Genomic DNA, 12,693 nt, shown 5'->3' with positions numbered 1-12,693 from the left:
ATAGATCTTACAGCATTTATGCTCTTGCATGTCAGGGTTTCCCTTGCTTTCATGCAGTGAAAATATAACATTCTTACTGTCTTAATTATTCTTACAAGTTCATTATACTTTTCCAGGAAAGAAGGCATAAGTGGGGGCAAGGTTCCTTAACCTATGAGAACCCTGTCCTGCCCTTACTCCAAGAAACGCAGGCAAACATAGGTATTGAAGCCACCTTGTGAGAAAAACAGGTTGAGGCCCGTTCTGCTTGGTAGTGGCCATGCCAGGCTGCCGGTGGTACATGCTCTGCAGCATTCTGTGTCCCCATGGGGGACACATTGGGTGTCCCGCTGAAATGTGTCCCCCAGGGGACACAGCTGCAGCAGGAAGGTTCTGCTGCACGGACGGTGTATGTATGTTATTTTGCAGACATTTTTTTAAAGCCCTGGTCTGCCCCACAGCACGGTGAAGCTGTCCAGGGCTTTTTTTGCCTCTTCCTGGCCTCCGTACGGTGGACCTGCCACTGGACAGGCCCTGTTGCCCCCCGCTGCACCAAAAGGGAATGCAGTCCGTGCAAGGTCTGGAAGGGCGGTGGCCTGGTGGCAATGTCATGTGGACACAGGGATTAGCCCAGGTCCATATTTACGTCACTCCGGCCTTTTCTGCCAGTGCAGAATCAGCCTGAGAGAGGCTAAGGTCACCCATTCTGTTTCGGAGCTTGGATACAGCAAAGCTATTTAGAATAATGCTCTGACTTTTGAAGATATTTTAAAAAATCTATATTGCTAGTCAGAAATGGCATTCTAAGTCTAATTTGCACCTTCGTGCAAATCTGGATTTTCTGTATCCCTTCCTCTGCACTTTTTTATATATTTGTTTGTTTGGGGATTTCTAGCCCGCCCCTCTTCAAAATTGGTCATTGGCAGCTGAATGGCATGAACTCATTATTCCTAGAAGTATTGCACTGAGCAAAAGCCCTTAGATCTGTGATGCAAGTCATCCTTTGATTTTGCCACCATAAAGTAACACACAGGCACACGTGAGTCAGCTTGAGGAATAAACGCCAATTAACGCCAGTGCTGCAAATTCCAGAGCCAGCCGTCCCCTTGCTTTCTATGGATATTACTCCCAAAGATATTTGTTTCCTTGCAGCCCGAGTATTGTTTCTTGTAATTGTCTCTTCATAGTGAAGCCCTGCCCTTCTCCATCTGCAACTCCGAATCGTAACAAGTATTTTCAAAAAGGGACGACCCAAAGGCTACAGAGATAGCCAAAAGCGTGTCAACATTTTCTGTTCTTTAACACATCTCCTCTTCCAAAGGAAGAGAATAAATCTCTTGTGTTTCAAAGGATTCTAAAGTAATTCGCATAAAATATAAAATGTCTGCACCGCAAGGATTATGGAAATCAAACACCCTGCAAAGGAATTGGCTTCAGAGCATTGATAAAGATTTGCAGGATTAAACAAAGACTACCAGAGCAGTGCATATAAATAAAGAAGTCCCATGCTTTCATGATTAGAGAGAGAGAGAGCTAAAAATAAATTATTCTTGTAAGCCCTTATTAAATTTAAGCACCAAAAGAACCCAATCATCAAGAATACTGAAACTTTTTTTTTTTTACTTGTCCCAGTTTTTAATGTCTGCTTTTCATACTGTTACATTCTGTATCTCTGTGGAGCAGGTTTCTTGCTAAAAAAAATAAAATCAGAAAGCTGAAGTGGTTAGCTTGCTATGCAGTTTGTCTTCTGGACACTGAGACAGCTACTTAATGAACAGTTGTTCTCCTGTACGTTACCTAATCAAGCCTCTACCACCTCGTAGTTAGCTCCCTGGCAATCTAGGCAGCCTGAGAAAGACATAATTCAGCAAAGGCGTCTGCAGTAGGAAGCTCCACAACGTAGTCAGGAATACGCAATGTTAGCCTTCACTGATTTTCAGTCTGGTGACAGGTTCCTCTCGCCTTTCTGCCCCTCGTATATTAAAAGTCTTTTACTATCAAACTGATAAGAATGTAACATTAAATTCCCCCAAGGCTCTACCAGTTAAACCTCTGCCCACAAGAGAGATTTCACGAGTTTGTAGGTTACATCCTGTTTCCTGACAGTTGACAAAGGCAGGCAAGTGCCGTCATTGTGGGAATCTTACTCCAGGTTTATATAGGCACAGTGGCCATTAGTTTCAAAGCTAGTTTGAGGAGGAGAAAGGGATCAGATGAAAGAACCTTCTGGTCTTCAGTGCAGCCGTACGTTTAAAGCTTGAGAACTATAAGAACCTCCAAAGTCAGGGTGCAAAAGATCAGGAGAGGCCCTTATCAAGAGCACATCCCATTTTCGCAATCTTCTTTCTGCTCAGACTTCGTGTTACCCTTGCAGACCTGCGGGAAACTATCTGATGACACCTGGCTTCAGAAAAGAGCAAGAGTTCAGAAGCACCTTGAAGATTAACAACATTTGGGGCAGGGTAAGAGCTTTCACGAGTCAGTGCTCACTTCTTCATTCCCACTGTATCTGAAGAACTGAAAAAGCGACTCAGGAAAGCTCCTACCCTGCCACAAATTTTGCTAGTCTTGAAGGTGCTTTGGATTTTTCTTAATGATACATTTATATTCTACCTTCTATTATGAAACTCAAATGTGCAAGTCTTTCATCCAAGTGTCCATCAGTTCATAGTTTCTGAAATTCCTATAATATATACCCCCAGTATAGTGCCTGTTGTATTCCTGAATGCAACAGGTTTGGCCCCTAATTTGTATCTAAATATCTGTAATTCCCTACAACCTTTCTCCTCTGACCTCTAGACCTTGCCAGGCAGTCAGTATTGTTTGTCATCCTCTTAGTGGCCAGTTCCAATCTGCTTCCCTATAGAACAGTAACAGCTCCTCCTTCACCTCTTAGACTGTTTATGCACTGGGAACTTCACTGCCCCAGCTCCTGTGCAGGCACACAAATCGGGGGCCAGATGAAGCAAACCAGGCCAAATGCTCCCCCACGTGGGTGCAGAGAGAGGTGAGGCAACCTGCCACGACTAAAACTCCAGCCTGCAGCCCAGCATGAAACCTCCAGTGCATAAACGGTCTTAGAGAGCAGCTATCTTGAGCTACAGACATTTCATCTCCTGTGGGCTATCCCCCAGAATTTAATTTAAAAACTGCTCTGTCAGCTTTTTGCGTCAACAGTCTGGTTTCTTCTTAGGACAATGGAGTCCATCTTTTTTGAACAGGTCCTGCTTCTGAAAATCCCAGTGCCTGACAAACTTAAACCCTTCCTCCCTACACCATCATCATATTCACACATTGAGACTCCTGATTTGAGCCTGTCTAGCTGACTGTGCATGTGGAACAGGCAGCATTTCTGAGAAGTCTAACTTGGAGGTCCCGATCTTGAGTATCCTGCCTAGTGGCCTAAATTTCTCTTCCGGGACCGCAAACTACATTTCCCCACATCATTTCATTATGTTTTCATTATAATATTGAGAACCTCAGATTCACAAAAAAAGTGAAAATATAGTTTCAATCACTGCCAGTAAATGTATAAGAAAATAAGAACCCCACATGCACTGGGATTAGAGCATTGTATATGGATCAGGGAATAGGGAATAGAATTGTAGTCATGCAAGGGAAGTGAAGACTATATATAGTTGCTTTAATTGGGATTTTCATCTTGGATTGACCCATAAAGCAGAGCTTATCCCTTCTGCCTTGTCTTAGGGCCTTCCCAGTTTTGAACTGAAATTCTTCAGATATGTAGCGGAGAGTCCATAAACATATCTTCCCCTAGCAGGTGTGCAATACCAATCCAAAAGGGAAATTGTTTGTTTTTGGCCAAGGGAAGAAATACAATGAATGAATATTGTTTATCGTTTGTTAGTCTTATTTATACCATGTTGAAACCTTCATTCAAATGTTAGGCTGCAATTAGAAGCTCTAACATAAATCTGACTCTGCAGAGAAACTAATTAGACATTTAGGTGATCATTCTTGTATTTATCTTGTTTGCTGCAATACTGTGATTACACAGTCATTTACATATTTCTTTTTCCTAAGAAGATAACCAAATTATTCACAACAATGGGAACATTTGATTTTTTTAAAAATGGAAGAATTCCAATATATAATTTGTGGTTGAGAGATAACAGGATTTAGTTTGGTCTAAAACACTTGTCTCGTTTACTTGTAAACAGGTATCGATGCTACACTGGCTACAGGTCACCGGAAATGTTGAATTGTGTAATAGGTGTGAAATATCATTCCACATGTTTCTATGCTATCTTCTTCCACTTGTAATACCAGAGTATGTCTGTTTCTTTCGAAGTATTTCTTTCGAAGTATTTACCAAAAATGGGAGATAACATAATCCCTTCTTTCCTTTCCATTTGCTTTTCTTAATATAGAAGAGACCATATTTCATATTTAATATTGAATAGAAGAGACCATATTTGCTAAGTGTATAAGAGGAGAGCGAATGTACACGGAAAAGAGCAAATATTCACCCCTGTTGTATCCATATGAGATGACCATTCAATAGAAACCCTGAGTTATCAACCACCAGATATTAGATGTGTGGCAGGTTGCCCCACCTCTTCCTGCACCCACATGGGGGAGCATTTGGCCTAGTGCACCTCATCCACCCCCGATCAGTGCTCCTGACAGGGGGGTGGGGCAGTGAAGTTCCCAGTGCATAAATGGTCTATGAGATGACCATTCAATAGAAACCCTGAGTTATCAACCACCAGATATCAGATGTGTTTTTCAAATGTATTTCACAGAGTATTATACAAACTACCCTGTTTTTCTGTGGTTAAGTCTGGAATTTCAATGTGGTAAGAGAAAGACAGGACAGAATCCCTGTTTCTAAATTCCAGAGCAAGTTTTATATTTTAGATGAAATATCACAGTAAAGGTAGACGTTACCAGAGCCAGATTTGAGTCCAGGTACAAATAGGAACGGAGATCCTTGAATCCTTATATGCCACTCTGAAGTTGGAAAGGGTTTTGCAAAGGAAGGGGTCAGGATGCAGAGGCACAATGTACACAGCCTGATTAGAGTAGGAGAGAAATGCTTTGGGAAGAAAAATCACCTTCTATAGTGAAATAAGAATCTTGCCTCATATTCACCCTGATAACACCATCACTGGACCTAACAACAGCCATGCCATCTCAGGTTCGTTCAGTTGTTAATTTTCCAATGTTATACATACTCTCAAGTGTCAGTAATGCCATTCCATTCTCTACATTAGATAAAGAAGTTAGTCCCTACCCAAAAAAATGGGCATAAATATGGCATCAGAAATCACAATACTCAAAAGCCAATGGGAAAACATTTTAAACTACCAAGACATTCAGTGGCCAGTCTAAGAGTGGCAGTCCTCAAACAGAGCAATTCAAGGGGAGATTACAACGCGACTTGGCTGAACTTGACTTCATTCACAGATTCAGCACAATGGACCCCCCCCCCCCGCCGAGACTGAATAGGGTTCTTATCTTACCACCGATGGTATAGATGCTGAGATGTAACATGGACCTAAGAGTTTCTGCATGTTAAAGGTAAAGGTATCCCCCAAGCAAGCACTGGGTCATGTCTGACCCTTGGGGTGACGCCCTCTAGCGTTTTCATGGCAGACTCAATATGGGGTGGTTTGCCAGTGCCTTCCCCAGTCATTACCGTTTACCCCACAGCAAGCTGGGTACTCATTTTACCGACCTCGGAAAGATGGAAGGCTGAGTCAACCTTGAGCCGGCTGCTGGGATCGAACTCCCAGCCTCATGGGCAGAGCTTTCAGGCTGCATGTCTGCTGCCTTACCACTCTGCGCCACAAGAGGCTCTTTCCTGCATGTTACAAGGATAAATTCAAATCTGACAAGCTTTCAGTGGCAGCCATCCTATTTCCTGTAACATGGAGCCATTTCCTAGCAATGTAATCATTTTCTTTTTTTTATTCCCTCCCATTCGGGGAGGTTGTGTTGCTCTTACAATGCAACCTCTGCTTTGGGGCTTTGGTGCCAAGACTTCTTTTTTATGTATATATTGCTGGTGGTGATATTAGTTTATGGAGCTAGGGAATTCCAAGCTCTAGTGGCCAAGCCACGCCGTGGTACATCTAATGAAGATAAGGGAGTGATGCATACTTGAGCAGTTCTCCTTTTCCTTGGGTATTATTTGAGATCCCCTTTAATCAATCACAATGACACTTTTTTTTTCCTAATGTAATTTCAAACAGTAAAGTATAATTTAACACTGCAAGGGTAAAAAAAAAGGTTTTGGGGGGGGGGTGGAAGCTGCTTTTGTGTTTATCTGGCACAGTCAATCTTTAAATCCATTTCAGTGGTTTTATGTTTGTTTTAAAACAAGAAGATTAGCATTCCTGCTCACAGGGGAACCTGATGAAGCCGGTTATATTCATGCATTTTTTCATGTCACACCTTTTTCAGCACAGCGCTGTATTTTGACATTCAAATATAAATCAGACGTAGAGGCTGGAAGCAGAGAGTGGAACATTTTGAGAATTAAGTCCCCTTTGAAGACTTCGTAATGATTTAGTAAGAAATCTCATTCATTGAGATTCACCCATGTTTTCCATCACATTTCATTCCATTCCAGGGTGACCAAGAAACCGTGTAGGATAGGGCTGTGCCAATGAAGGACAAAAGCTATGCAGATAATAAGTTTGATTCTCCTTGGTTCTAGGGAATCATTAAGGGCAAGGAATAGATTTAGTCTTGATCCTAGTGGTATGTCCGAGTTTTCATGTAAGTGAGTGGCTACTGTTTATTCTTAAAGGTAAAAGTAAAGGTATCCCCTGTGTAAGCACCGAGTCATGTTTGACCCTTGGGGTGACGCCCTCCAGCGTTTTCATGGCAGACTCAACATGGGGAGGTTTGCCAGTGCCTTCCCCAGTCATTACCGTTTACCCCCCAGCAAGCTGGGTATTCATTTTACCGACCTTGGAAGGATGGAAGGCTGAGTCAACCTTGAGCCGGCTGCTGGGATTGAACTCCCAGCCTCATGGACAGACAGCTTCAGCTAGCATTTCTGCTGCATTACCACTCTGCGCCACAAGAGGCTCTACTGTTTATTCTTAGGAGGAAGTAAAAACCTGGTGCTTTTTGACACAATGTTGCAGTGTAGTCAAAACCTGTCACCCCATCTTATGACACTAGGGTCCATTCCACACATGTTGGTTGATGCGCTTTCATTGCACTTTAGAAGTAGACTTTCCTGTTCCGCACAGGAAAATCAAAACATTGAACGGGCATCATCCCACGTGTGCAGAATGGGCCCAGGAGTCCTGGCACTCACTGGTGGGGTTTGTTCATGTATTCCTGAACAATGTACACCACATACGCACCCCAACAGCTTGGAATGTTTTACAGTTGTGTCCATAAAAAGCATGAGACCTAGAAAGTAACCCACCCAGCAACACCAATGAAAAACCCAAGTGCTTTTATTCAGAAAATGCAACGCATCTCTGTGCATCAAGTATGCAGATAACGATCAGCTTTCCCTAAGGGTTCTCATGACATGCAGCTAATATTATGGAGCATGCTTTCCCAACACAATGCTGAGCATTTTGCTAGTGAAAAATAAGTTCTTCTGTAACTTTAAGTCATAGCTCTGGAGACTTGTGAGAGAACCGAATTAGGGGGTTATGAAAGGAAAACCTCACTTAACATTCCTTTAGAATATCATCTTCACAGGGAGGCTTATATATTTTAATCAGCCACTTTGTTAAGTCAGTCTGAATTTAAGCGGTTAACAGCCATCCTAATATAATTTAGCCAGGAATGTTTCAGGGAGAGGAAGGTGAAAAATTTGCAATCCTGACAACAGGCTACACTGGGTCATTATGGGAGAGCGGGAGATGAAATAGGTCAGGGGCAAAATGCATGCTTTGCATACAGAAGATCCCATTCTCATTCCCAGGAATCTTGATTTAAAAAAAAACCTCAGGCAGCCAGTCTGAGCCTGCATAAGGGAACCAGCTGTTTATTTATTTGTGATCATTTCTTTGCCATCTCTCTGGACGTGACTACCTAAGGCGGCTTGAGGTACTTTCTTGATATACCGTATATCTTAGGGGCCAAGCCCGTTGCATTCAGGAATACAATGGGCGCTAGATTTGGGGGGTGGGGGTGGAAGAACTCTGCGGACAGCCTCCCCCTCCCCCCAAGACCTGGAAAGGCTGGAGGCCCCCAGGTAGGGAACTCACCGGCAGGGTCAGCTCTCACACAACAGGGATCTGCAGCCGCCGAGCCTCGGAGGGAAGTGGAAGGAAGAAGGGGAGGGGGGTGGAAGGTGATTGGCTGGCCTTTGGACAGACAGGCAAGCCAGTTGAAGGAGGAAGCACTCGGGCGGGACAGCCTCCCTGAGTGGGTGTTAAGTGGCACTGAGTGGCACTTAAGCCACGAGACATGCTCCTCCAGGCCTTTACCAGAAATATGTTATGTGGAACAGATAATAAATATTTGGCCTCTATAAAACTTCTGTTGAGTGGTTTCTTTCCACAAAGCTAGAAAGGTAGAAACATAGTATGTGGTATACTTTGACGCGCGAAAAGTGTGGTTTGTTTGGTGCTTTAGACAATCTCCGCACATCCTTTCTGCAATATTTGATATTTCATGTACATGCCTGATATTTTGAGGGAAAGGTTATCATCCTGACCGCATTGACCTTTTCTTAGTTGCAGATGAATGGATATTCCATAACAAGGAGAGTTCTCAACTGGATTCTGGCAATCGGTCCCTAGTGGCTCCCGAAACATCTTGTGGCTTTTTAACCTCGGCACTGAGTGAGGACCAAGCGCAGGAAAGCAAACAAACATCAGAAGAGGAGCATGAGGATGTTTTCACCTTTTCCTCAAAACCGAGGTCAGCACCTCATGGGAAGCCCTTGAACCTGTCGTCAGAAAGCTGTAGCTTTTCCGTGGACTTAAAAGAAGAGAGCAGCGCTAGCTGGCGAGGAGCCCAAATGGAAGATGACTTCTATGGAAGTGAGAGCAGCAAAGAGGTGAGTCACAACCACTATCACCAAGGCTGCCATTCCAGCTGCAGGGTACCAGCTGCAGAGAGCCAGTTTGGTGTAGTGGTTAGAAGTGCGGACTTCTAATCTGGCGAGCTGGGTTCGATTACGCACTCCCCCACATGCAGCCAGCTGGGTGACCTTGGGCTCGCCACGGCTCTGATAAAGTTGTTTTGACCGAGCAGTGATATCAGGGCTCTCTCAGTCTCACCCACCTCACAGGGTGTCTGTTGTGGGGAGAGGAAAGGGAAGGCGATTGTAAGCCGCTTTGAGCCTCCTTCAGGTAGAGAAAAGCGGCATATAAGAACCAACTCTTACAGCATATATACAAACTGAACCAGGGCTGGTTTCAAAGAGGGGTTTGGCCATGAGAGCCAGGTTGGTGCGGTGGTTAAGAGTGGCAGCTGGATTTAATTCCCTACTCTTCCACATGCAGCCACATGCAGCCATGGGCTAGTCACTGTTTTCTCAAGAGCTGTTTCTGCAGAGCAGTACTGTCAGGGCTAGCTTGGTGCAGTGATTAAGAGTTCTTTTAGTTTCCTTTTTATTAAGGCTTTTGGCGGCAACATCTGATACAGAAACTGAAACTTGGCTAAGAACAGTGGCCTCTACAGAACCAGGTTGGATTCCCCACTCCTCTTCCTCATGCAGCCAGCTGAGTGACCTTGGACCAGTCACAGTTCTCTTAGGGCTCTCTCAGCCTCACCTCCCTCTCATGGAAGATGAAGGGTACGCGATTGTAAACCACTTTGAGACTCTAGGTAGTAAAAAGTGGGGTACTAAACCCCAGCTCTTCTTCGTGCCGCCCAGGATTCCGATTTGAGCACCCTGTTGTAAATCGTAAATGTTTTTTAAAAATCACTTGTGCCTAATCTCCATTTAAAAGGATACTGGTGGTCATTATTTGGTGAGGGAAGCATATTCTGCACTTCAGGTATACCCTTTTCTGAAATCTTTAATGAGGGTGAGAGTAGGGCAGTACAGAGGAGGTCAGAAGAGTTAGAGTGGGTGGTTCACAAAGCAGAGATTTGGACACTACTACTGTACAGGTAGAGCCTCTTGTGGCGCAGAGTGGTAAGGCAGCCGCCTGAAAGCTTTGCTCATGAGGTTGGGAGTTCGATCCCAGCAGCCGGCTCAAGGTTGACTCAGCCTTCCATCCTTCCGAGGTCGGTAAAATGAGTACCCAGCTTGCTGCTGGGGGGTAAACGGTCATGACTGGGGAAGGCACTGGCAAACCACCCCGTATTGAGTCTGCCATGAAAACGCTAGAGGGCGTCACCCCAAGGGTCAGACATGACTCGGTGCTTGCACAGGGGATACCTTTACCTTTACCTTTTTACTGTACAGGTAAGAGGCCACCAGCAGCCATTCAAAACAAGAGAAGACTATAAGCAAAGGGCAGTTGATATCCTTAGGATCATATGTTTGCTAGATCAGACCAGTGTTCCATTGAGTCCGGTATCTTGGACTCTATGCCCTGGAATAGGTGGCCAATACCTGGCTGTGACGAGTCATATTGAAATATACAAGTTAAAATTAACCCTACCTTCAGCCAAAGAATCCACTCGGTACCAAGTTTCCACTGCTGCTTAAAAGTTTGCGCATCTGTACAGCGTTATTACTGTGTTGACCTTTTCAAATAGCAAACGAGCGCACGCCCGGAATTTGCACGTGCCGATAAAAATGGCACAGAGCTGCCAAATGTCTAAGCACTAATTTTTTGAGTCAGTGCCTACAAAAAACGTATTGTAGACCATTAAAGCTTTACCCCCTCTTGTTGAACACTTCCTTTGAATGGCCACCCCCTTTTCTGACATTCTAGTCTTTGCCTATTCCAGAAGTCACGAGTCTTGTGCAGTACCAAAGAACGAAAGTTATTAACACTGCAGGAGTCCTTTAAAAAGAAGGGATTGAGTTGAGGGAATAAAATGTCCACAGCTCTGCTCACACAAAAGATTTCTGCCCCTTTGTGGCTTGCCTCTTTTGTTTGTTTGCTTGTCAATCGGCGCAGGCCCCATTTTAGACTTTTAATGAGGGGCATAATTTCACCTAATTCATGCCTGCTATTTTGGGTTTGAATTACATTTTACATATGAAATGGAACAGCCCAGTAACGTGTAGAGTACGTGACTTGTTTTCTTATCATGGACACTATCTAGAAAGCTACAGTTTCAAAAGAAGCCAGTTAGCCTAGACTTTCATCCCTTTAAAAAAACATGTGTGGCACCTGCATGAATATGATTATGGTTTTTTAATCTCTTACAATTAAAAAAAGAAAACCGAGCTCTAAAATGATTGAGCAACAGCCAATAACTTTAACTGAAAACATTAGCTGCTGCTGTAATTATAAAAATCCTGCAAATTGTCATGTCAATCAACCATTGCATCGGGTTGTTATGGTAACCACTAAGTGCTTCTGCCTTTATTCCAAGCTCCTTCCTTTTTTAATTATGAAAACAATTTCTTATCATTTGAATCTCTTGCCATTTCCTTAGAAATATAGCAGAGTTATATTACAGCCAGAAAGAGGGAAGTTGTGTGTTTTTTTTAAATGTTGCTCTGTTTCCCTTAGGAAATTGCATTGTGGTTCCTAAATAGAACCAATAAAGAGGGGAAAGTTTTCACTTGTTCATTTTTTCACCTTAGACCTTCCAGGTCTCATTATATTTATTATGGCCACAAGATTTCAGGGTTAAACCAATTAAAGTTGAGATAATGAACCCTGAGCAATCCTGGTCAGTGCTACCAGATGGTGTCTGTTTTGAAACTTTCCACCCAATAACTGTTATACTCCCCCAAAATAAGCCCAGTTAGTGATAGAAAGTTAAGTAGGAAACTCACATTAAGGACTGCATCGTAACAAGGAGTTTACTTCTTGTAAAGGATTGTCATTCTTTCCCATTTGACATTTAATTTCCTACACAAGAGTAAGTGCAAATGAGTTTGTCACTCAAGGTCATTATGACATTTCGAATATGAATTTATCTATCTTAGACGATGGTTGAATGTATTACCAGTCAGTCAGTTCACTGAGAAGTTGTTCACCAGCTCAGATTGTAAAATTCTGTGTGTACAAATTCTTGCACTTTCCCCTAGTCAGTTGTTCAGCACTAGCCAAGCTTCTTCTGTAGGAACAAGTGTGCAAAAATTCTTCATTCTAGATCCTGTATGTTCATCACTGCTGTGCAGATGGCTCCACTTCATGCTCTAACTGAAATTAAATAGGTGGCAGTGGTGGGGAGGCAGGAAGTTTGCACAGGATATTTGCACAGGAGCCAGTTTGGTGTAGTGGTTAGGAGTGCGGACTTCTAATCTGGCATGCCGGGTTCGATTCTGCACTCCCCCACATGCAACCAGCTGGGTGACCTTGGGCTCGCCACGGCACTGATAAAACTGTTCTGACCAAGCAGGAATATCAGGGCTCTCTCAGCCTCACCCACCCCACAGGGTGTCTGTTGTGGGGAGAGGAATGGGAAGGCGACTGTAAGCTGCTTTGAGCCTCCTTCGGGTAGGGAAAAGCGGCATATAAGAACCAACTCTTCTTCTTCTTCATATATAAAGGGATCCTCACTGATCTGGGGCAGGGAGCTACCATTTGATCAGGCAAGTTTAAGGGTTATAAGGTGCCTTGCTGCCAAGACACGTTCCTTGAAGGCTAGTTCATGGATTGTATAAACCTCTGTAGCAACTTCAATATC

At 43.6% G+C, this 12,693-nt stretch overlaps 1 protein-coding gene across 9 annotated transcripts in view; it reads left to right on the top strand.

Moving 5' to 3' along the window:
• CFAP20DC (CFAP20 domain containing) overlaps positions 1-12,693 on the top strand; it is a 196,953-nt gene that overhangs the window by 87,177 nt on the left and 97,083 nt on the right. For all 9 annotated transcript variants that reach the window (XM_077324990.1, XM_077324992.1, XM_077324986.1 and 6 more), the window contains one exon: positions 8,658-8,983. In XM_077324990.1, the coding sequence (XP_077181105.1) occupies positions 8,658-8,983 (326 nt within the window). The remainder of the gene's footprint in view (positions 1-8,657; positions 8,984-12,693) is intronic.

This window comes from Paroedura picta, chromosome 3 (assembly GCF_049243985.1).
Source record: "Paroedura picta isolate Pp20150507F chromosome 3, Ppicta_v3.0, whole genome shotgun sequence".
In the NCBI taxonomy this organism is placed as follows: Eukaryota; Metazoa; Chordata; class Lepidosauria; order Squamata; family Gekkonidae; genus Paroedura; species Paroedura picta.
This window is presented reverse-complemented; position numbering and strand designations above follow the sequence as displayed.